This window comes from Eschrichtius robustus, chromosome 4, assembly GCF_028021215.1.
Source record: "Eschrichtius robustus isolate mEscRob2 chromosome 4, mEscRob2.pri, whole genome shotgun sequence".
NCBI classification, from domain to species: Eukaryota; Metazoa; Chordata; class Mammalia; order Artiodactyla; family Eschrichtiidae; genus Eschrichtius; species Eschrichtius robustus.
This window is the reverse complement of record NC_090827.1, coordinates 29595537-29621767: the sequence shown is the minus strand read 5'-3', so window position 1 is coordinate 29621767 and position 26231 is coordinate 29595537. Positions and strand designations below refer to the sequence as shown.

Below are 26231 nucleotides of genomic sequence, written 5' to 3'. Positions count from 1 at the left end.
ATACGTATTTGGTAGAAACTGTACTTCCAATTTTGAAATTTGATCTTTTCCTGAGCTACCAATATGTATGCTACTTTTCTCCTGATTCTCAACAGCGGCAGTGAACCATAGCTCCTAATCAGCCACCTGATCTCAAGCGTAAACAACTGATCCAGTAACATTCATTCTGCACCCATACAACCATTCTGTTTTTTCACTTCCAGTACCATATTCAGTAAATTACATGAGATTCTCAACACTTTATTATACAACAGGCTTTGTGTTAGATAATTTGCCCAACTGTAGGCTGATGTGAGTGTTCTGAGTGCATTTAAGGTGGGCGAGGCTAAACTCTGATGTTTGGCCGGTTAGGTGTATTAAATGCATTTTCAGCTGACGTTATTTTCAACTTACGATGGGTTTATCAGGACACAACCCTGTCAAAGTTGAGGAAGGCCTGTAGTGGTTGGGAAACTAATAGTCGGTTAATGGTAGCTGCCACTTAAACCAGAGTTCAAGGGACTTCCCTGGCGGTCCAGTGGTTAAGACCTCGCCTTCCAATGCAGGGGTTGCTGGTTTGATTCCCAGTCGGGGAGCTAAGATCCCACATGCCTCGCGGCCAAAAAACCAAAACAGAAAACAGAAGCAATATTGTAACAAATTCAATAAAGACTTTAAAAATGATCCACATCAAAAAAATCTTTAAAAAAACTCAAAAAAAACAGAGTGCAAGCTGTTTACCCAGAGTAAGCTGCCCCAATTGAAGAGGATCCTTAATCAAAAAGAAGAAAATAAAGGGAGGACACAGGGATATGATGAATTAACAGTAGCAACTTGCTGCTTCACTCTCAGCTTAAATATTTCTAGGGTGGGTGAGCACATCATACAACACCACCAGTGACTCCATTCTGAATGCTTTTCTTGTTAGAAATGAATCTTTTTTTTTTTAATTGGACAAATAGGCTTCCTTTTAATTTTCACTCATTCACCTTTATTCTGCCCTCCAAAAAAACAGAAAAAATAAACCAGATGTCTCATCCATAAAAGCCTCTCAAATACTTGGGAACCGTCATCATGTTGCCATCTATTTTGTTTCCTGGACCAAATTACCCCTGTTTTTCTTATAAAACATGTTTTCAAGGCCCAAAATAAATGTTTCTCATATTCCCTTCAGATATTCTATTTCGTTGCTGTGTGTTTAAAAATACGGAGTTCAGAGTGAACTTTTGCCTTAGGAGTTTCAGCATAGACATGACACGCATTGAGTCTGCAGTCAACTAAACACTTCCAGGACCTTTTCAAGGTAATAGATATGAACCCAGGCTCACCTTTTCCTGATTTTTTTAAGAAGGATGTTTGTGTCATCTCTCAGGGCACATAACCCAACTCTTACTAGGATAGGGCAGACCGGAAGAGTTTGTGACCTTGGCATCTGCATGTGGAAGATGGTTCACCATGAAGATTCAGATGCTTGTGGTGGCAAGAAGTCACAGCGATGTAGCAGAGGTGTGACAGCTTGCATGAAGAGGCGTCCTGCGTAGCTCAGGCCCCACAGTGAGACTGTCTGCGTTTGAATTTCAGCTCTGCTGTTTACCAGCTTGGGCAGGTTGCTTAACCTTTCTCAAATCGCCATCTGGAAAATGATGGTTAATAATTGTACCCACCTTCTATGAGTATTTGAGGATTAATTGAACTTAAGTATATAAAATGCTTAGAAGTATTTCACATATTTTAAGAACTCACAATACTCTGGTGTGTATGAGAGAGAGAGAGAGAACTCAAATAGTTGAGTTATAAATCTAGTGTATTGGTTTCCAAGGGCTGCCATAACAAAGTTCCACTGAAACAATAGAAATTTGTCTCACAGTTCTGGAGGTTAGAAGTCTGAAATCAGGGTGTTGGCAGGGCCACGTTCCCTGTGAAATCTCTCGGAGAGGGTCCTTCCCTGCCTCTTCCAGCTTCTGGTAGCCCCAGGCTTTCCTTGGCTTGTGGCAGCATGACTCCTATCTCTGCCTCTGTCTTTACATGGCCTTTGTGTCTCTGTCCAAATTTTCCTCTTCTTGTAAGGACACCAGTCATATTGGATTAGGGCCCACCCCAATGGAGTATGACCTCATATTAACCTGATGACATCTGCAAAAACCCTATTTCCAAAGAAAGTTACATTCATAGGCACCAAGGGTTAGAACATCAACATAATTTTGAGGGGACCGAATTCAACTCATTATATCTAGTAACAGAGAAGTTCAAAACAGAAAAACTGGATACCCCAGAAGGAAGTAGAGGACAGCAATGGGGGGAGGGGTGGGATGGGAGATCTAAGAACAGGAGATGTTTTGAGATTTAAGCAGTGAATAGGTACTAGAGGATTCTGTGAATAAATAATACAGCCCAAATTAAACCTCTGGGCTAAGATAAGGGAAAATAAGATTTCATTTCTCCCTGAGGGCAAATTTGGACCCACATCCTAGAGGGCCTGCAATACTGAACTTGGTACCAAGGTATAAGCTGTACACCCAAAGTTGGCACTGAGGATCCAATTCACTCATGGAAGTGCCTTTCCTCAAACATGGAATAAATAACATCTTGACAACTTGCAGGTGTTAATACAGTTTTAACAGCCTTCATAAAAGCAGCATTGTTGATTTTGATTGCCTGGCCAATTTCCAACCTACATAGTTAGATTTTGCTTATGTAAGTTTCGTCTGAAGTCTCCTAGGGAAGAGTTATGTTTTTGTTTTCTGGTTGAAATACTTAACTAAGAATTTGCTCTGTATCGCCACTAGGCATTGTCTGCTCTTGAGAGCTTTACTGGTGGGTGAGTATGAGTTTGTTAGGTTTGTAAAATGTTTAATGATACTATGAATAAAAGCTGCATCATAAATAGAGGTTTATTATGATTGCCTGTGTGTCTGTACCATCATTATTTCCAGAGTAACCAGTCTTGATTTCCCAAATAGAGGATTCTGACTGCAAGTGAGAAGCAATATGGCTGAAATATTAAGAAATATTAAGAAACTCATCTCTTTTGTATCTTAGTCAAAAAGTCTTTTGTAAATACCATATTAATGACAACTGTGGAAAGAGAAATATGGAAAGTGTGCTTAACGTAGGATTTTCTAATCCTTACAGGAATTTGCATCAACGAAGATTAGATCATCCCCTAAGTGGGTTTTTATATAGTTGTTTCATTTCCAGTTTTCCATGCCTTTCTAACACTTGATCTTTGTATGAAGACTGCTGCCATCTTCAGAGACATGAGTCATGGTACTTAAAATGTTTTCACCATATTTTAGACATCATAGGATACAGCAGGAGAAGAGTCGAGTCTTGGCATTCACAGTTTTCACATTCTAAGACTTGACCTTTCTCAATGGTTCATTACATGTATTAATTTAGCTTATGCACTAGGCTAACAGACCTCTCAGCATCTGAATTTCATTTCAGCTTTTTTCTTTTATTAAATATTGTGTGTGTGTTTACCTGTATATCTGTGTATGTGTGTGTGTGTGTCTAGTATGTGTGTATATTTTCTATGAAAAAAGATCTCTATAAAAAGACAGTCATTGCCATTGGAAGTAAGAAGTGATGAGGTGATGACTTATAGCCAGAAAAAAAAAGGCTTTAGGTAAAGAATAGAATGCCATATTTTTTAGGGATTTGGGTCTGTACTATAAATGAATCCATCAAAATTTCTGTGCAGATACTAGACAAAGTGAACATTAAACTGTTTCAATGAGTTTTCCAGGTCTTGCCAACATTGCTCAGATGAGAACTTAAAACTCTAGCAAAGGCACTAGAATGCCCACTGAAATGATCTTTGAGTTAAAAGTAGAAGAATTTCAATCTTTTTTTTTTTTTGATGCAGAAATCCCCTGTTTGTGGTTGCCTGGAATACTTTTTCCATTCCCATTCCTTTTGATGATAGACTTTGCCCCCTTCCCATCAGTAAGTAGGAGGGGGCACATGAGCTAGGACTGGCCAGTCAGCGTTCCCTGCACACAACGCTTGATTCATGAGTGAGCAGGGGACCTGCAAGGGGCCAGTCACAGTTACTCCAGGGCTCAGTTTTTCTGGAATTGGTGGATCCATCTCGTAAGTCAGCGTGCTGGCAGGATGCTATTGGAGGATACTTGGAGTAAGTCCTAACTTCAGTAGCAGAAAATAAGACCAATGTGGAGAGAGAAGCTGATAGGAGAGTGAAAGTTAGGGAGGCTTTGTTTAAGCCCAGGTTCATTTGTGCCTGAAGTCAGTGCTTATATTTTACTGTATCTCATGGGAGAATAATATGTTTAGTAACATTTGTGGATCAGAGGATTTTCCAAGATATTGGGAGCAGATCCTTCATGTGGCTTAAAGGTTCTGTGGTATCTTATATCCTGCCACCTGTGTGCTGACAAGCATTTAGACTTCATTGCTGTCTTTGAAGTTTTGAAGTATTCTAATTCTCTGTGTTTTTAAGACATGTTGAAACTCTGTTTCATTTTAAATACATTATATTTACAAACACTGGAAAGTATTGTGTGCATCAATTAATTATTCAGAAACCTGTGAATATTTACTTACTTTAATAATGAATGCCAGTTAAGGGGCTTTATAAATGATGGAACCTCAAAAGCATGGAAATAAAAACATGCTACTAAACACCAAAATAGTCATTTCTATATAATTTATTCATATGTAGTTTCTATTTTAAATATTTCTGCAGTTATTTTTTTCTGATTCAGTCATGTTGTGGGAAAAGAGGTGAATAAGAAAGCAGTATCTCCCTACTTGCACTTTGCATCTACAGATGTAAAGTTGGGACCATCAGCTACCCAGTACCTAGCATTAAATAAAAGAAGGTAAATTTTAATATGAGATATACAGAAATCTTTATCCAGACTCATGCTAGTGATATTTTACTTTGAAATATTCTTGTAGTCACTTATGGGGGCGGGGGGCAGCTTCGATCAAGTGAAGCTAAAAAGAGCTATCATAGAGAAAAGGAACTTACCTTGAGTTACTAACCTGTGTCAGTTGCTACATTATCAGATCTCATCGTCACAATCACTGTGCAAGGTAGCTGCTACTGTCCTTATTCTACACACTAGGAACTTGAGCCTTAGAGCGGTAGAGTGACTTACCAGAGGTAAGATAGAATATCTCTTGCCCAGGTCCCTTCAATGGCTCCTCTTTGGATGAAGTTCAGACTTCCTGACTTGGATGACAAAACCCTTTTTCTCTGAACCTTGTTAATCTTTACAGCTTCATCTCTTTTCATTCCTTACCTAGACTCCAGGTTTACAGACCGCCTTTCACTTTCTAAAATTTGCCGCAAGTCGTTTTTTCTGCCGTGAGCCCTATGCCCTGCTCCTGTCCCCACCATCCTATGACTAAGTCCTCTTCATTCTCCAGGTTTCAGCTTATGTAGTGCATCCTCCGGGAAACTTCCCCAAGTCCATCATGCCCATTGCATCATTCATAAATTCATTCAGCAGATATTTATTGAGGATCCCCTTTGTACCAGGCACTGTCCTAGGCACCAGGAATATAACAGGGAGCAAAGAAGAAAGAGATCTCTTCCTTTATGGCTTTTACTCTAGTATTGTTACTTATTTAGTTCAGTATCCTTCATTAGATACATGAGAGCTTTGATTATATCTAAGTTGTTCTATTACATTCTTAGGGTCTAACACAATGGGATATTGTAGAAATGCTGCAGGCTTTGATGTTTATCGAGTCAGGGCACAAATGAATGACTTTACTTATTATTTCATTTATAATGGTTCAGGTAGAAGTATAAGAATGTTCTATTTGGCCCCTTTTATCTTTTCACACTGCCTCCATTATCATAGCAGACCTCATTGTCTTGTGATTGTATTATTGCAGTGAACCTCTAATTGGAATCAACCTTGCTTTCAGTTTTTCCACACCACTGAATTTTCCATACAGCTACCAGATTTATCTTCTTATATTAGTGGGATCATTATCCTCCTTCAGACATCTCATACTGAAATCCAAGGCCCTTCATAATCTCATGACACCTTTCTACTCGAATTTCTCTCCTGCTGTTTCACATACACCTTCTAATCAATCCAAATTGTTTTGCGATCCACTTAGTCTGGTTCATTTGCACCTTCCTACCTAAAGATCTCTTTCTCTTATTCCCCGTTTATTAACAAGTTTATCAACACTGCAAGTCACTTCCCTTCAATTAAGTCTTCTTTGATAGTATCAGCCAATCTTCATTTCCATAACTTCTGACTTTCTGTAAGACTTCTGTCTATGTCAGTAGTGTTCATAAACAAGTTTCAAGCAGCAGAATCTCCCCTGGGGGTATCCCACCCCAGCACGCACGCACACACACACACACACACACACACACAGAGAGAGAAAGAAAAAACCCTACATGAAACTCCAAGGGATAAAAACAATAAAAGTAGAGCTTATTGTAATAATGACCGCAACACTACTCATGTATCCTTCAGCTCTGCAGAACACATTTGAAGCCAGTGTGTGACCTCAGCCATGCTGGTCTTTGCTTGGTCTTACTCTTCGCAAGGGAGAGGTCAGAAGTGGTCAGGATGACTTAGCACTGCTAAGAGGAAAGTTCCTTATTCATGAAACAGAAGGAAAGGATCATATTTGCCATGCCTGCCTCGGCAAACATTTTCAAGCCCCATGTTTTTGGCTTCTAACCACTTCCCAGGAAACATCCATAAGACACAGAGATTTTATCCCTATCTGGTCCCTACTCATATGTGTAAGTCTTATATCCCAAGTATACTTTATATTTCATGAGGGAATTAATTGTGTTTATATTCCTTTAGTATAAAATTATATATTATTCTTTATTTCATATTTGTATGAGCTTGTCTTCCCACCAGTTTGAAAGAATAATGACTGATTTGTAATTCACCATAACACCTGACACATCGGAGATACTTATTAACTACCTGCTAGTTAAGACTGCATAAAATATCCTCGTTTATGAAGTTAGCTGTTGTTTGGGATTATAGACAGTTTTGTCCCATCTGACATATGAACTCTCTGTATAAAGTACCAAATCATCCTAGGAGAAATCAAGTGTTCTTTTGTAAAATGTAGTTGAATTTGTGATGTGACTAATAACAAAGACATTTCATATTTAAAAAGCCTCTGTATTAAGAACCTTAAAATTCTTTGTTTAAAATACATTAAATAAGGAATATAGAAGATGGAAAGAGTTCTGGAAATTTAATGAAGTAGGTCTATAAGGAAATGAAACCTGAAGTTACGTGGTTTTATAAAACAAACTTTTTCCTAGTAAAAGTCACCTAGTTAGTAATTCACCAAACACGTTATGAACATGTTTTTCAGTTTTTTTATATTTTGTCAAGGGAAAGAAAAAGGTTGATTGATAATCCTGATTGGTCTTTTTAGCAATTCAAATATATAATAAACATTCATCATTTCTAATTGATGAAAATTAAACTAAATCTGAAATTATGATTACTAATGAATCACAAGTTATGATGAGTTATCAGCAGCTATTTTCTGTTTTCCAAACACCTGCATTAATTTGCCATGATGGCTCAGTTTATATGCGATATATAACATGTTAGGAAAACATGGTTTTTGCATAATTTAATTAGTTATGTGTCAAATGCTAAAGAAACAAGAAACATGAGACATGATTCATGCTCAAACTGGTGACAAGCACATATGTAAATGTACAAAATATACAAAGACTTTATGGATGCTATGGTTTCAATCAATTTAGGTAACTGTGACCCATGTTTACTCATAAAGATTAACAAAATTGATGGTTTGTATCACTGTGGAATACAATCAGCCCCATAAGAGAAGTCTTCAATTGAGTGAATATTAGTTCTGACATAGAAATTTGCAATAACCTAGTACAAGTTTTTAAAAATTTTAATTGATTCCCCTTTTGAATACATAAAACAATCTCTTACCCTTTCTTAATGAATTTGAAATTTCAAAATAAAAATATCATTACTAAAGGTAAATGTAAAGTATTTATAATTTGACTTTTATTTTTAGAAAAACTATATATGTTCTTCCCTCTGTTAAGAAATTTGACAGGTGGTAAACAGGCAATGAAATGATTTGCCCGGATGGGAGACCTAAGTCTTAAACCCATACTTCTTGACCATGAGTCAGTGCTCAGATGTTTCAGGATGGAGAGGGAAATACTCAGATGTCAGGAAGCCAGTACTTTTTCATGCCATTTTGTATATGTATGTCTTCTCAAGTGTGCTCTAAAGTTCTTGAGACCAAGTTCCATGCCTTCCATTTCTTCATTGTTGCAGTATAATTGAACACAAGTAAAAAGTACTCAGCCTTTGATGCTGTTTATTTATCGTTTTAATACAGCGCTTTTAGTAAATATTTCATATTTCAATGTTTTATTCATTTTTTCCCAGATATTCTGGAATATCTGCTTAATGAAAGATAGACAAGGAAATGATAGAGGAAAACTAGGCAGAATTAAGAAAAAGGCTTATTGCCTTTGTCAGAATCATGTTCCTGGAAATATTTTTTCTTAATTAATTTTCAAATCAATGTGTTCTAACATGTCTGTGTGGTTCATGTATTTTTAATAATCACTCAATTAAGAATTAAAAATCCCATTTCCAAATATGCCTCATATAACAAATAAACATATGTTTTTTGTTTTGTTTTGTTTTTTTTAACATCTTTATTGGAGTATAATTGCTTTACAATGGTGTGTTAGTTTCTGCTTTATAACAAAGTGAATCAGCTATACATATACATATATCCCCATATCTCTTCCCTCTTGCGTCTCCCTCCCTCCCACCCTCCCTATCCCACCCCTCTAGGTGGTCACAAAGCACTGAGCTGATCTCCCTGTGCTATGCGGCTGCTTCCCATTAGCGATCTATTTTATGTTTGGTAGTGTATATATGTCCATGCCACTCTCTCACTTTGTCCCAGCTTACCCTTCCCCCTCCCTGTATGCTCAAGTCCATTCTCTAGTAGGTCTGCGTCTTTATTCCTGTCTTGCCCCTAGGTTCTTCATGACCTTTTTTTTTTTTTTTTTTTTTTTTTAGATTCCACATATATGGGTTAGCATAGGGTACTTGTTTTTCTCTTTCAGACTTACTTCACTCTGTATGACAGACTCTAGGTCCATCCACCTCACTACGAATAACTCAATTTCGTTTCTTTTTATGGCTGAGTAATATTCCATTGTATATATGTGCCACATCTTCTTTATCCATTCATCTGTTGATGGACACTTAGGTTGCTTCCATGTCCTGGCTATTGTAAATAGAGCTGCAATGAAATTAGAACACTCCCTAACACCATACACAAAAATAAACTCAAAGTGGATTAAAGACCTAAATGTTAAGGCCAGACACCATCAAACTCTTAGAGGAAAACATAGGGAGAACACTCTATGACATAAATCACAGCAAGAACCTTTTTGACCCACCTCCTAGAGAAATGGAAATAAAAACAAAAATAAGCAAATGGGACCTAATGAAACTTAAAAGTTTTTGCACAGCAAAGGAAACCATTAACAAGACCAAAAGACAATCCTCAGAATGGGAGAAAATATTTGCAAATGAAGCAACTGACAAAGAATTCATCTCCAAAATTTACAAGCAGCTCATGCAGCTCAATATCAAAAAAACAAACAACCCAATCCAAAAATGGGCAGAAGACCTAAATAGACATTTCTCCAAAGAAGATATACAGATTGCCTACAGACACATGAAGGAAGGCTCAACATCATTAATCATTAGAGAAATGCAAACCAAAACTACAATGAGATATCATCTCACACCGGTCAGAATGGCCATCATCAAAAAATCCACAAACAGTAAATGCTGGAGAGGATGCACTGTTAGTGGGAATGTAAATTGATACAGCCACTATGGAGAACAGTATGGATGTTCCTGAAAAAACTAAAAATAGAACTACCATACGACCCAGCAATCCCACTACTGGGCATATACCCTGAGAAAACCATAATTCAAAAGGAGTCATGTACCAAAATAATTTTTGGTACATGAAATGTTTTTACTGATGAAATGGTAGCACATAATCAATCCTTCTTTCCATCAGGTCATTTAAGTATTATCGGTTAGGAATAGCACTTATTAGCCTTGTTTACTTACTAGTAGACATAAATAGAGCTGACTACTTGAAAGTCAGTGGTAGGTAAAAACCCTTTTACGAATATCCCCACTGCCTGTAATTGCCAAATTAGTGATGAATAAGTGGACTTTAGAATTAAATATCATTAGCTTGCTTTCCTTGAGTTTTAAAAATATTAAAAACAAAATAATCTTTTAAATTGTCAAAATTTGACGAGTATCATGACAAGAATAATAGGTGACTCACTTTTTTCCTACTCAGAAGATTTTTCTTAACCGAGTTTTCCAGAAATCTAAGAAGAGTAGTTTTTTTAAAAATCCATTTGGTGAAATACCTTACATTTCTTCTATTTACCGTGTCACTTTCAGCTTTTAAAACATTACTGCCATTACACAGCCAAGGAACAGAGTGGTCTTGTAAACGAGCTCTGCTACAAAAGAAAATAAGGCTAACTGGAAACTCGTCATGGTGCTGTTACTGGCTGAAAGATGGGTAATATCACTAAAGCCATTTGGAGATATTTCCACTCTTAAAAAATGGAAATTGTGGAACATGAGGCCTAGTCCATTTGATTTCAGCCTTAAGGGCTTTCAACATATGATAGCATACATTTGGATAAAAAGTGGAAGAAAATAGAACAACTTTTTGTATGTTTTATTTATGGCTACATTGACTACAGGTACTGCAATCATCTGTCTAAATCTGGCAAAGATGTTTCTTAGGTAGACAACCTCTGGAACAGTGGCCACATCTGCCATTTCACTTTGTGTTAGTGCATTCCGTGTGCCACAGCGTGCTGAGCCTTTTTTCCCCCTTATACTATTTCATTTAATTTTTAAAAACTTATTTAAAAAAAGTTTATTATGAAGACCCTTATAGATGAGCCACCTGAGGCCTCCTACACAGATTAAGTTTTTTGTCCTAGTTACACAAGTGGCGATTTGTAGGGCAAGATAGTCAAAGACTGAAGAATTGCAGTAAAAAAGAATAGAGTGTGACTGTGTAAGGAGGAGATTGGGAAAAGCATATTAGAAGAGACCATGCTTTCTTGAGATGGTAAAGCTGATTCAGGGAGAATTAATGAGAAAATGATTAGCTAAAAAGCCACAGCTTACTGATTAAGGTCAGTTAGGAGGAATACACATACAAAGCAAAAACTCACAAACAGCAGTTATGAAACTGAGCAGTTTAGCTTCATAGACTGTGTTCTCAACCATTACACGCTACTGCCTCTCACCCAGGAAGAAATAACATGTCCAGGAAAAAGCCAGAATTGAAAGTATACTGTGGCCACAGTTCCCAGACAATTAAAAAATCAAAACAAAACATAAAAACACCCCTCCAGAAATACCAGTTTGGAAGACCTAAGATGGGAATGCTAAGGCATAGATCTGTAAACCCTAGGTCTGATTACCATAGTGAGAGCCCATTTTTTAGGGTCCTGGAGGGAGTTCATAGGACCTGAAACCTGGCATCAGTATTTCAAAAAGTGAAGAGAACAATCTCTCGTTTATTAATAAATATATATAAGTACATAAGATATCAAGTTTATTTATATTTGGCTGAAATTATATCATCTCATAGTTCATCCAGTACTCTTTATTGTCTGGTGATGACAATCAAGGGTTTAGTGAACTACATAATGTAAGTAAATCCACATATCAAATAACTGATAGTTTCCAGGACTGATCAAACTTGGACATATGAACATAATGATGACCAAATTTAAATAACGCTATAAGTATTGTACATATTTACTTATTGTTATTATTTACTACTGTCACTGCCATGACTGTGACTTAAAATAATTCCGTAATGTTATTATGAATCTTTAACAGTTAGGCATTTTGTTAAAATCTGGATTGGTGCTGAAATGGAAAAATAGTGATAACAGATGGAACAAATACATTCTTATTCAATAGATTAAGTTCTTCCAGTGAACAAAATAAGAAAAATCTCGATAGTGAGAAAACTCATCTTTAAGATAAGAAATAAATATGTGTTTCAATCATTGATTTTTCTGCTGATTGGGATAAACAGTGGATTTACCATGGTGCTGTGTATGCTTGGTCCTTCTATAAAACAGTTTAAAAATGCAGACTCTTCTAGTTTCTTTCCATGTAATTATAGTTACAAACTGAGATTTAGGGGATTCATGAAGTATTCATATTTAGTACTGGATTGTTGTGATTTTATTATCTATTGTAATCTACAGTATATCCCATTCTTGTTTTTTCAGTTGTCCTATTACATTTCTCATTAACGCTGGCTAACAGTTTATCTTTGTAAAAAAGCATCATAAATATAAAGAAAATGTTTGAAATTATTGCTGTTAATCTACACTGGTGCTGTTATTGTTTTGTATTTAATTTCATTACTGACATTTCAAGGATTTTAAAAGAAAAAATATAGTTTTTAGGAAATTTTAATTAGAGACTTTTCATTATGATTTTATACTATCAAGCCCTGGTTCAGAATTCATATTTTGTGTTTTATAAAGTACCTAATACATATTTAACATTTGAAAAATAATATTCATTCTGGGGAAAATATTATTTTTCAGTATACCTCTTTGATGAATTAGACCCCTGTTATTTTTTTCTTGGTTAGTTTATTTTACAGTTGATGAAGATTTCTAGATGTTTAGTGAATACTGTAATGAAACTCACTTTTATCTCAGTAATTGCCTGATTTCAGAAGTTTACACATTCTGCTAATGAATCACGCATATTCGGGCTGGCTGGTTTGTACTTGAACTTGTCATCCACTAAAGTTACATAAGCCTGGACTGTCTACAGGGGGAAACAGATACGTACTTGTGGTACCCACTGTGTTTAACATCTAACAAAACCTCTAAATGCAAGATAGTTCTCTGCAAAATTGCAGATTTTGGAAAAGAAAAAGGTGTAGCAGATAAAGAATTCAAAAACCAAACCAGTAAATTAATAGGTTAATCTCCTCATGCTGAGAATTAGACATAATATTAGTTCCTTAACATTAGAACTTTTATTGTCTTGGAAAAATGTGTCTATTATGGAAAAAATATTGGGTTGAAGTAAATGAAGTTGAAAGGAGAGTGGAATTCTAATGGTGAAAATTGCTCAGCAATTCAGTAATGTCTTCTCTAAAAGAAAAATTACAACCTGTTAGTTTCATGTGAACTGCAAAAACGTGTAGAGGTAGTTATTCTACTTCATGCACGTCTTCCACGATGATAAAAGCCAGTATTTTGGAGGAACTAAAAGATCTTTATAGAAAACTAAACAGTGAGTCAAGAATTAAAAGCACTTGACTTCTAAATCATAATACTGATGCAATTTTGAAATGCCAGTCCGTGAAAAATCTATTTTCACCTGCAATGTATTATTTGACTGATTTGTTATTGTTGTTTTCTGTAAGCATTCTTTAAACTGGAATTCTATGACATTATAAAAATTTTGCTTAGTGTCAGTAAGAAGTTGACCCAATGATTTTCTTTGGATTTCCTTTAATATAGGCAAGTAAACAAGGCCAAATGCATAAGTCTGAGCATTAGTTCAAAGCTATACTAAGCAGTTTTATATGAAAGTATGTATTTTTATCTTACGTTTCTTTATATGTCTTCCACTCTGGATGGCAGCTGTAGCAGAGTTCTTTTCAAGCTATCAATTGCGTAGCAATTATACTGGGACTTCATCCTAATATGTTCAGTGCGTTCTATTGTTTACATTTTCTAATGTAGTGATTTAGTTGCCAATGTGGATTTAGAAAACAATGGAATTCTTTGAAAAAATAATTAAATCATAATATGAGTATACTTATTTGCAGAATCACTAAATTGATTCAGACATGCATACTTGATTACACATATAACGTATGCAGGGTTGTTCTTTTGAGCACCTTTTCAACAGAGAGTTAGCAGTACTTCTGTTAGTCTGGAGATGCAAGGCCTAGGCTTGGTCCTGGTTGTGATTATCTTTCCAACTTGTCCTCCATCCTTGAGATTATTTGCTCAAGGGGCTGTTTGTCCTCAATATGCTGGCTATTATCTTCTCTCCTGAGCAGTGTGCCAGTTCTAGGGACTCTTAGACTCGCCCTGTGACTGATTCATTGTCTAGTTTGTAGATCCCAAGAGCTTTCTCAGCTAACTACAAAGAGCCCCTTGTTCCTGCCCCAGCTGTTTATTGCGTTTCTCTTTAGCACTACTTTGCTGTAATCTACAGTGAGTAAAGTCTTGAACTTGTTTAATGACTCCCTAACTGCTGCACTGACCACTAATCTCCAAATAATTCCTCCTTTGTGGTAGGTGGCTTTACACACACACACACACACACACAGACACACACACAGACACACACACACATTTAAATTTATGTTCATATTTATATATACTTTAACCTCCTAAGTCTGTGATTTCAAAGTTTAATAACTAGCTCTCTAGCAATGATATGAGAAATAAAAGCTATTTCCTTCCCTAAAAAACAAAGACAAAGGCTTTCTGTATGTTTTCTAGGTCCCCCTTTAAAATTCTGTACTCCTCTTCAGAAGACTTAGATCAAAAGTTACTGAGACCATTCTTGTGTGAGAATCATTTCCAGTAAACTTTTATTTACTGTGGGTTAGGAGTTACTGGGGGAGGGAAGGAATATTAAAAGGCAATTACTCAAAAGTAATTGTTTGCTTAGGTATTACTTAGTAGTTGGTTATTTAGGCATAATTTATGTTTTTCCTGATAGTAGACGAGAATGAAGAAATAAATGTGTAAGCATTGCAGAATGTTGATCCCTCTTGCATCATTTGGTTGTACTGAGGATGTTAGAACAGCCAGATTCAAAACCACTTAGTCACCTGACTTAGAGAAGGGACCAAGAAGAAGATAATGACAGCCTTACCACCTTCTCAACAAATAGATTCAACTGCTCAGTGTACCTGGTAGTTCTTACTTGTCCAGTATAAAAACAAGTGGAGGACTGCATCAGATTGCTAATGGAGGAGGGTAGCAATGGTCCAGAGAAAAACCTGTAGGCTTTATTTTGTTATCTTTGATGTGTTAATTTCATTCAATGCCGTAACTATACATCTGTGATGGAAATATATACAATTCTGGTAATAATCTATTGGAGATATATATTTTTTTGAATGTTCAGCCAGATGGATGGATATTTCATAGAGACTAGGAGTGCTTTTATTACCTGTACTGTGTTCCTATGTTTTTGGTGCTTTTTCAATATCATAGGTCTCTTAGAGCTAGCCCCTAGTTGAGTTCCTGCCCGCCAGCCGTGTTTCATTGGAAATGAGAAGCAAATAATGGGAAGCTAGGGGAATATGGGAAGCAGGAGTATTTGGTGAAGAATGAGCTTGCCTTGAAGGTATAATAGAACTTGTCAAAGCCTCGTTGTTCTAGAAGTGCTGTTAAAGCCAATGACATTGAAGCTGAAAGGACCTAGCCTCGTGGGGAATTAGAGCCAAGCAGATGGTTTGCCTCATTAGCTGACATTTGTTGTACTTTACTTCTCTTTGGACACCAATGTGTTAGGTACCCAAGAGAATGGAATGTGCGGGCCACGGCATTACAAAGAAGGAAGGTTACCTGGCTATACTTTTCACTTACCATCACATGGAAGTACCCGTCCCTCTATGTGATGCCCTGGCCCTACCTTCCATCCTCTTGGGTACCAAAGTATGGATACCTCAGTATGGAGATCACTTTCTTCCTGATGTTTGATATTAAAATAGTAAATGTTCCCAAATATTAGGACTTTGGGATAAATCCTTTATCTGAACGCTGCAATGCACAAGACCTGAGCAATAGCCACATTCAAAGGCACAAGTAAATTTGCTCTTTGTTATTACCTTTGTTAGATTCATTCCTCTATCCTAGACTCTATCAAACAATCACTTCAATATTATCCTTTCACATAATAGGAAATCCCGATCTCACACCAACCTGGAATTAGCATCGAATGAAGTTGCCTTTCCAGTGTGTATCTCCCCCACATGTGAACCCTGTGAGGGGAACTGCACAAGCATGCAGAATGAGGGCTGTGTGTGCCAAGACAGAGGGTCAGAAGCCTAGGTCTGTTTAGTCTTACTCTCTAGGTAAGAGTCATCGAAGAGCTTGTTATAAATCTGCATCTCTGGAGATTCTGATTCAGGACCCAGGAATCTGTAGTTTCAAAAGCTTCCCAAGTGTTACTGATGTAGAACCAGGTAAAGAAACCACCGTAAACCGTGTGGAGTTCCCACATTCTCCCCCAGTCTTGACGCACACTAATTCGAAAGCTGTGACTTAAAGGCTTAACACAGGCACCATCTCAGACCAGTCGAAGACCTTCGGCTTCCACCAAAGCAAACTCCAACTATTGTCCAACTCTGTCAATCCCAAGGGCCCCTCAAAACCTTGACTTCTTAGTTAATGGATTTCCAAATTCAGCACAGCACAGGCCCAGTGGAAGAATCCTAAGGTAGCACGTTTCTCGTGTACCTTTTGGGTGGTAGGCGCTATTCTCCACCTGGTCAGTGAACAAAACTGATGGCTTCACGCAGATTATAGTCCTCATGTAGGTTACATTCCAATGGGAAGAATCAGGGAAGAAACAGGCATGCAAATTAATCAGCTAGATCATTCCTGAGAGTAATAAGTAGGATGAAGAAAGTAAAACAAGTTAATGGGAAGAAGAATGACTTTAGAGAGCGGTAGCTCCTTTATAGAAAGACCTCCTTAACACTACTGACATGTAGCTGAGACCTGTTGGATGAAAAGGAGTCAGCCTGTGAAAATACAAGAAACGTGGCTTATTTGAGACAGAGAAGACTGGCATCTAGTGAAGAAGAAGGGCAATAGGATGGTGACTAGATAGATAGATAGATAGGTAGATTATTTTTTTTAAAAGTTAAATAGCTTTAACTTAAACTGACCTGGGAAATCCTTATATCTCTTAATAAAAATATCTCAATTTTTCGGGTGTATTTTATTTGAACTACTGTTTTCTTTCATTGGGCTTTGCATATTTTTTATGATTGTATGTGCAAGTTGCTTTCCTTTGCTGGACATTGTCATAAGAGGTCCTTACTGGAAAAGTATGATTTGAATTGCGTGGCTGGTCTAAAGTAAAGTCAGTGATGATGTGGCCATCATACAAGTAACTGAATTTCAGGCTATTTTGTTTTCCATGCCAACTTTACAGCAGTTGCTCTCTGCTGTTTCATATCGTCAAGCCAAGACCCAATAATTGTGCTGATCTTGTAAATCATTGAGATTCTCCCATCACAAAGTTACTGTAGGCCAAAAAGAAGAGCTTACTTTTCAGTTTTTATAAAATTGCATTCACAGTAATGTACTTCTGTAGTCCAACAAAAGTTATCCTTAATGTTTGCATTGTCTAGAGCCCATTTATTTATAATATTGTGTAGTTCTGGTTGCCAGATTATGCTACAGTTGTATGTCAGTTGCTAAAACCACTTAACTCCAGACCCATGGTCCACAACCTGAATTAATGTCTTGATATTTATCATTGACATGGAGGTATAAAAAATAATGATCCTTGAATTTTCAGCCATGGCCAGGAATTGAAATGGAGGAATCAAAAAGGAAAGAGAGGATAGGAGGGGAGGGAATGGTGAAGAAGATGCTTCAGAATGCCTTTCACTCCTCCTTCCCCAACCCCAAGCACCAGAATCCCATTCTTTCTGGTACCTTGATATTTTAGATACAACTATTTTGAAATGCCACTTTGATATAACATTTATCAAGTTCGTATCAGGTTCCAGGAACTCTCCTAATCCCATTACATTACTAATACCTTTAATTCTCTCAATAGCCCAGTAGGGTAAGGTACCAATATCATCCCATTTTATAGATGAATACATTGAGGCTCAGAGAAGTTGAGTAACTTACCCAGAAGCACTCAGGTAGTAAATAGGATTGGAGCCTGAGTGTCTGGCTTCAAAGTCTAGGTCGTTAAATGCTGTACCACACTGCCTCTAATAACCTTAATACTACACCCAATTTGACTAGGGGACCTTTTAATAATAGCCTAAAAATATGATTATTAAACTTGCTACTATAATACAAATTCCAAATAATGTTTGAATCCTCCATCCCACCCCATCACCTGGCTTCATGTTTTCCCTGAGCCTTACCCCATAATTGACCCTCTGATAGGATCCTATCCCTCTGATAGGATCCAGGATAGAGAGAGGGACAGTGGCAAGGAAGTGTCCTGGTCACAGGCGTTCACATTTGACAGGGCTGCATCAGTTCAGGTGGAACAAAGCGCCCTGCTTCATACTTTCTTTCCCTGAAGTTCCTTCCTTCAACTTCTGAGCTTAATGGAGGGCATGTAAAGAAAGGCTTGGTTTCCAGCCATACCTTCTTGGTTTGTAATTTCTGGTTTGAAACATACACATGACAGGTGTAAAAATGCCTGCCATTTGAGAGAAACCTGTGATAAGTAAGCCATACCAACTATAATTTCAAGGGATAAATCAGTGGAAGATCAATTATCTTATTACTTATTAACTAATAAGTTTATCCTTGCCTTCTTAAAAATTTAGTAATACAAGATATGCTAATTCAGTCTTCTAAATGGATTTATTATTATTATTAGTCCATTTAAGTTTTAAGGATTGTTTTATTATCTACTTATTTTTAGTTGTATTATTATTAACATCAGTTTTCACAGCTCTAAGTGCAGCATGCAAGTCTCCGCAAAGTAGGTACTGGCATCTGTACCCGGCAGTGTTTGAACCATGACACTTGTTGCCCTTTATTTCTTTCCCTTTGGTTAAAATTCAGTATATGACATGTCTCTCACAAACCAAATTCCTCACTAGGCCAGGATAAGGACCCATTTGCAAAATACTCAACTGTAAGAGTAAAAACGATTATTTATAAACAATTTTCTAGCATGATATTATTTCAGAAGTGGAAGAATATGTTTCTGGTACTTGTGTTGTGTATCTCTTGCTCATGAGAGGGAAGAAGCTATGGGATTGGAATTTGCAGAAAGAATGACTTAGCACCTTGTAATTTATATCTGTTTTGATAGGTTCTAAGATTTTTGAGTGCAGGTATTCTAAAATAGAGTCCACCTGTACCTGTTTCAGACTTACAGAACTCTGGGTCCTTACTAGCTGTTCCTTGATGGTAAGAAGGGGGATTTATATGACATTTTTATTCAGCCATTGTTTTATAGTTTTTTCATCAATGAACTCCTTTGACTCATTTTTCTATCAGCTTTCATCAGATAAAGGAATGAGGTTTAAAACATTTCAGCTTGCTTGTGATTACAGCATAGAATGTGTTAAGATAGCATCCTTTGGCCTCTTGATTTCCTATTCACTGATAACATTCATTCTATGAACCTCTTAGCATTAAAGAAACAGCCATATCATGTTCATCATTCAAGCATAAAATTGTCTTAAGGTAGTAAATATATACACATGTATAAACCATATAAATGTCAAAGATATTATAACATGATGGTTGACAGCAAAAGCTTTGAATTAGACAAATCTGAATTGAAACTCGGTATCATTCTTTTTTTTTTTTCAGTTCAGTTTAGTTGTATCATTCATTTTTAACAGTGATCTCGCCTAGCCACATAACCATAATGGAGATAATATTTATTTTTTTAGGGCTTTGAAAGTAGTAAATGAAATAGTAAGTACTGAATAAGGGGTTTTAAGAATTTTGGTTTAAAAGAGAAGGTGAGAAAGTTAAGAAATGTCAATTCCCAGTCATTATTTATACAGTTTTACAGGATTTTTTTCATTTCACAATTTAAAAAAAATGTTGACATCCGATACCAGGGTACATCTTACAAAAATGCTCTTTTATAATATAAATTTAAATTAAATTGGAGTTTTTTTCTTTCTCAGTGGTACATAAAATAATGATGTGTTTTATAATTGATGGCATTTTAGAGTCAATACAGTTTTTATAATGGGTATCAACATTTCCTTTTCTTCAGGAGTCAGTAACATGTAGTAGATACATATTTAGACTTCAGTATATAGATTATGTCAAATTTCTGAACCTCTCTTTGACTAATCTGCAAAAGGAAATCCTATCCCATGACTATAAAATGTGTAGAAATCTCTTAGCACAGTGTCTGGTGCAGAATTGTTAAATGTACAACAATAATAGCCATTATTGTTATTATTATCTTTATTTTTCCAGTTAATCTGTGAATTGGTAGAACTGGATGCAAAAGCCAGGTCTGCCACCAATTAAGTTTGGAATTTCTGTCTCACTTTCCTGTTTTGCAAAAGAACGTCTTGGCTAAGATGACCTCTAAATTCCTTCTGGTTCTAAAATTTTGTAATTTTATTGTCTAATTCATAGTCTTAACAAAATGTAACCATCAGATGAATTTTCTTTGTTTCTTTCAGTTTGCGGGGACATCCATGGACAGTTCTTTGACTTGATGAAGCTCTTTGAAGTGGGAGGATCTCCCGCCAACACTCGCTACCTCTTCTTAGGGGACTATGTAGACAGAGGGTACTTCAGTATCGAAGTAAGTCTGCATCATTTCTTCTTAGCTTCTCAGTAATGGATCAACAATATCTTAGCAAAATAAAATGGTATATGTATTGCCTTAAGTAAATCCCTAGTCTTTAACAATGAACTTTAATACACATAAATGTGTGGGATATTCCATATCCTATTTTCTGTTGATTCTCGTATGCTTTTTATTACATAGAAATGCCAAGGAAATGGCTCATAGTAAGATTTTGCCTTTCGTACTTTTTATAGATTTGCAACTTTGCAAAACTTGCATGATATTTGACACTAGATAATTCTATCTCCTGTTGAGACAATGAATCAAATTTGATTAAATAAGCAGGAATGTGTTTGCCTGGTTATGTCTTATAATTATGAGACAATAAGTTATTTTTGTAAATTGATAGTCAAGTGCATGTGTGTGTGTCTGCATTTGTGTGTATGAGTCTGTGTGAGTACACTGACAGCTGCTATATTTTGTCTTTTTTGGCACCTGTCATCTAACTAGGGTAATTGGTCAAAATCATTAGTTAAAACAAAACAGATAACCTTTGAGTAGAGGTTCTTCCTCAGCCTCCCAACTGCATCTGCTTCAGGTAAGTAGAAGTTACGTTCAAAATAAAGACAAGGCTCTTGTTTCATTCACATGTTTGCTCTTTCTGGTGCTTAACATGGTGTTTCATACATAGAAATGACTCATTAAATATTTATTAAAAGAAATAGTTTGAAATAAGAATAAGTTTTAAAGAATCAGAGCTCATGCTATAGTAGCTGACATTATATGTGCTCTTGGAAATAATACATTAAAAAGGAAAACAGTTATTCTTAATTAAAGAGAGAAATCAAATTTACTGAAGTCTCACACCAATGTCATACATTCATAATAATCATTTATTAAAGAGATTCTAGGTTTTTAAATTTTCATCATAATATTTTATTTATTATAGGAATATTTAATGTTGAAAAACATGTCACTCCTAAATGGCTTTTGTTTTTAAACTATTATACTAACATTTTTGGGGGGGTTATTCAATTCACCTCCCATCATTGACTATGCATATATGTATATATATATATATAGCCCACCAATATATTAATCACATTTAAGGATCTCATTTAAAGATCACATATTTCTTAATCATTCATGGTGGTAAGGGAGGGAGGGGTGGTGTTGGTGTATAAGTCCAAAAAGAGGAGTACATTTAGGTATTTCTTCCATGTATATGCACTGTAATTAGGAGAATTTAAAGAAATATACATCCTTGCTCTCTAGAGCAAGGATCTAAATCTATGTAGGAAAATATAACTGTAAAAAGCTTTATAGAATCAGAAGCCTAGAACAGGTGGTTCCAGGATTCAATTATTATTTGAACTGATTATTAAAATCTTGGGATAAAAAAGGTACAGAAAATAATTACCATTGGAATATAGATGTTTGGGAGAATATCGAGGGCATATATGGCTGGGGTTAGAAACAAAAAACAAGTAAGATTTAACTAGGAGGGAAACTGAAGTGAGAAAAGTACAGAGGAAGAAATTAGGAAACCTCATAAACCTCATTCATGGGCTAACTTGACCAACATGGCAGAGAAGTGTGATTGAGTACAAATTTTGTAAGACCTTTGTATCACATTAGGGCTAGTATCTGCCAAGAGTAAAGGGGAAAAAAAAAAAACCCTAATGGTGGTTTGAACAGGATGGAAGTTTATTTCTCTCTCTAGTAAAAGCTCATAGATGGGCGGACCATGGCTGGTGTGACCCAGCCTGGTGCCAGGGCCCAGGGTCTCTGCCTTATTGATCTGATGTGCGTGGCCTCGTTACAAAGTCAACCTCATGACCCAAGACTGCTACACCAGCTTCAGCCCTCATGTTCCTACATTACATGCAGCTAGAAGGAAAAGAAGGAAGAAAAGGGTATGTCCTCTCATTTAAGGATGTTTCCCATAAGTGGCGCTGTTACTTCCCGTGGGCCAGAATTGGTTTACCTGACCGTATGTGATTACCGTGTGTAGCCAGATTTGAGAAAGACTGCTATAAACAGAAAGCAGTAATGGGAGATAAAGAATTTCTGCTACTTCCCTTAAATTAGGGTCATGTGGAAACTAAGTAAATATTTTTAAAAATTATTTTAGTAACTCTTAAATTTATCTTATTCATTTAATATTTATATGCTCCTATGGAAGGTTCTGAGGATAAATGAAATCAGTGTTCTACTTTTCTTGAAGCTCACCTTCTAAGCAAAGAATGGCAAAGACTCTCCTGTTGGGAGTGATTATATTTCCTTAATCTTACCAGTCTATTTACCTTTGATTTTTTTGCGAGAAGAGTTCAGGCTTCTGAATCTCTGGCCTCAAACCTTTTGAAATTTCCCAAACTCTCTCTAATTAGAGCTTTTTAGAACTGTTTCCTTAAAGAAGTTGAGAAGCAGTAATCACTGGTTCCTCAGTAGATTTTTATTTTAGTCTACAATTAATCTAGATTTTTGAACTATGAAAGTTGTGGTAGTTTATGTAATGTGTACCTTCTGCAATTCGAGCGAAGAATCAAAGTCTGAAACCAAATGTTGGTGAAATATCGAGTGTATGTATCACAGGACATTTAAAAGTTCTGAGATGCATATATCAGAGTCCCCATCTTCAAAAACAGCTCTTTAATTCACCTCCAGAAGTCTGGGAGTATAGCCCCGGGGACTTGCCACATACACACAGAAATGACAAAAGTGTGATGGCCTCAGAAGTAAAAATGATCCATTTTGATTAGACTGTGACCTTTGAGGGGTTTGAGAATGGCTCAGTGATATCAGCCTATTTAAAATAGAACTGATATTTATATAAAATATACTTACTGAAGATACTGTGAGGCTTCGTATTGTGGATTAAGGAAGCTGACATTGTTTGCAAGCTGGAAGTGGTATTGTTTGCCTAGTATAAATGATCTCATTTATTCCTCACAGCTCTGCAAGGAACATGTAAATGTCTTTCTTTTCAGCATGCAGAAACCAAGGCTCAGAGAGAGTCACACACATAGTAAATGGCAGTGCCGGGATGCAAAGTCTGTGCTCTTTCCACTACATCCCATGCCTTGGCCATATACTCACTAAATGAACCACAAAAAATGCACACATCAGTGATGCAGGCACTGATACACACTCTTTGTATATAATATATATATTATATTACACATTATATAATATGTAATATATATAATAACTCTTTGTATATAATATAATCTGAAGGGCAAAACATTAAATATAAAATATTCTCTTTGAGTATCCTGTTAGTTTAAGATAAATCCTAAAATGAGAGCTCAGTTTTCCAGCGTGTACTATCCTAACAGGCTTCCTGATTCATCTCAATAATTCAGAGTTCCACGGCAGGTCTTCTCGTTTGGCTATTCTCTGGGCAAAGAGGAGCAGTTAAGTTTAATTTTTACGAAATCAGCTTTGAAGGGTAGGTTCAGATTTCATATAGTCTCAGCTGGGTAGTATTTACAGGCACTGGGTAGTGTGCTCTGGGCAGTACATGGAGTTCATTTTATACACTCCCTCCCCGCCTTTCCCCCCATCTTTTGCCAAGATTAGAAATTGTTCCCCACAAAGTTAGCCCAAATGAAACAAACAAGCTTTTGAGTAGTGATGTAAGAGATAATTTTGCCTGGGATAATGATTTGCCTCACACCAAATACCATCCTCTTTTTCATGATGGCATTATGCTACCTAATCTCTTTGATCAAGGCTATGTGTATATATATATATTGATAGTTTCGTGTCTGAGTGTGTTTCTCTGAGAATGCAGGGAAAAACTCAGAATTGCAAACAAAGGCACACACAACTGTTTCTTTCTTCTATTCACTTCCTCGGGCTCCCTTTCTAGCCATTCTGCCCTGCAAGACATTGCCTTGAGCTTAGGGAGCTGTGCCCCTGCACCAACGACTAGATCTCAGCCCAGGCCTCAAACACCTTTAAGCAGGAAGAGTAGTTGTGTTTATTAGCTGTAAACTCATAGACTAGAATGAACCACAGCACGTCAGGCAGTGTTCCATGCTTCTGCATGAGAATAACAAGCAAAGGGTACAGCAAGCAATGTTAGGTGACAGAGTGATGCCACAGACATGAGGAAGAAATTGTCTGGCTGTCTCCCTGCAGCCAGTCGTCCGTATAGCGCATTGATAGTCCCACCGCTGCTTCTCTGTGTGCTTGTCAGACCAGGCAAATGATGTCTTAGAGAAGCAGCGTTTGACATTTTTTCAGGAGTTTGGATCTTTTCCCAGCCAATGCATATCCCTCACTTTACCGTCCTGTGACTGAGAGACAGCACTTTTGATTAGAATGTTTCACAGCATGTATAGTTATTTTAGGGAGCTGCTTGATATATATCTGAAGCTGTATATATGTGTTTTTTACTTCCTTGCTTCCTCTTTTACATCCTTCTTTACTCCCCTATACAGGTTTTTAAGAATACACATCATTAAGAGGCATAAATTACAAAGTAAAGAACTGCACTGCTATTATCAATGAGCCAATTAAACTAACGAAGAAAATGATATCCTTAGTGCTGCTTCATTGGGGAAGCTAAATAAGAGAAAACTATGTCTGCGATAAAAAACTAATAAAAAGATACAGGATGCACCATCTTTCATATTGACTATACCAAACTAATTTTAGATTGTAAATATCTGTTTAATTATTTAGAGTATGACTGCAAAGATAGTCCAGGTCCAGTTGAAAGTGATTAGTGCAATTAATTTACGTCTCACCCTGCAAAAAAGCCAGTGGAACTTGCCTTTCTATTTCTACTTCAACCAATTAATCCAGGGAAAATTTTATTCACATTAGCCATCTGATACCCCATGGACAAAAATACCCAATTATTTAATTTTTCTTTTCATTGTTCATTAAATGGGATAATTTTTTTTACGCAAGACTTTTCTTTTTTAAAAGAATATCAGGTTATAATTTTGTCCAAGATCTTTAGCTCTCCAGAATGTTAGAACTTTAGATGGCAAAATAGTTACCAGCAGGACAGTGTTGTGCTTGGCAGAGCTCTCCCGCCAGATGTTGAGGGTGAGGTCGCGGGGCTCCCCTCCCCAGTCCACGCTTGCCCTGTCGTTTACCGTGCCACTTCTTCCATATTGGCTGCATGTGTGGTTTTATTCAGTGTTTGGGAAGATATTTTATTCTTGCCACAGGGGAGAGGGAAATAAAATGTGGAAAGCGGATTCTTATTTTTAGGGTGCTCTGAGCCAAGAATTTGGAAATTGAGTTTTCTTTTCTCTAGTCTTGTCTTGTCCTGACTTTTCTTTCCTCCTCCCTCCCTTCCTTTTTCTCTGTCATCTCTCTCTCTCTTTCTCTCTTTCTTTCTCTCTCTTCCCCAATCTCTCTCTGCTTCCCCCTCCTTTCTGACTGCCTTCCTGCTCATTTACAGGAAAGAGGCTCATATTTCCTAAACTCCTGCTACATGCAGGGGTGCTTTACATCCATTACATAATAAGGGACATGAAATGTGTACTGAATCATTTAAAAGGTAAATAGGTATGATAAGGATACCACAGAACCTTTGAGGTTTCAGTTATGAAAGAGCTATAGTCATCAAGACTAGAGGTGATAAAGCCATGTGCTAATGCCAAGACAGGATCTTTAACAGATGGCATAAAA

At 36.6% G+C, this 26231-nt stretch overlaps 1 protein-coding gene across 1 annotated transcript in view; it reads left to right on the top strand.

The window, feature by feature from the left end:
* Positions 1 to 26231, top strand: part of PPP3CA (protein phosphatase 3 catalytic subunit alpha) — a 303007-nt gene that overhangs the window by 205521 nt on the left and 71255 nt on the right. The window contains exon 3 of the mRNA XM_068542501.1: positions 20467 to 20591. Within this exon, the coding sequence (XP_068398602.1) occupies positions 20467 to 20591 (125 nt within the window). The remainder of the gene's footprint in view (positions 1 to 20466; positions 20592 to 26231) is intronic.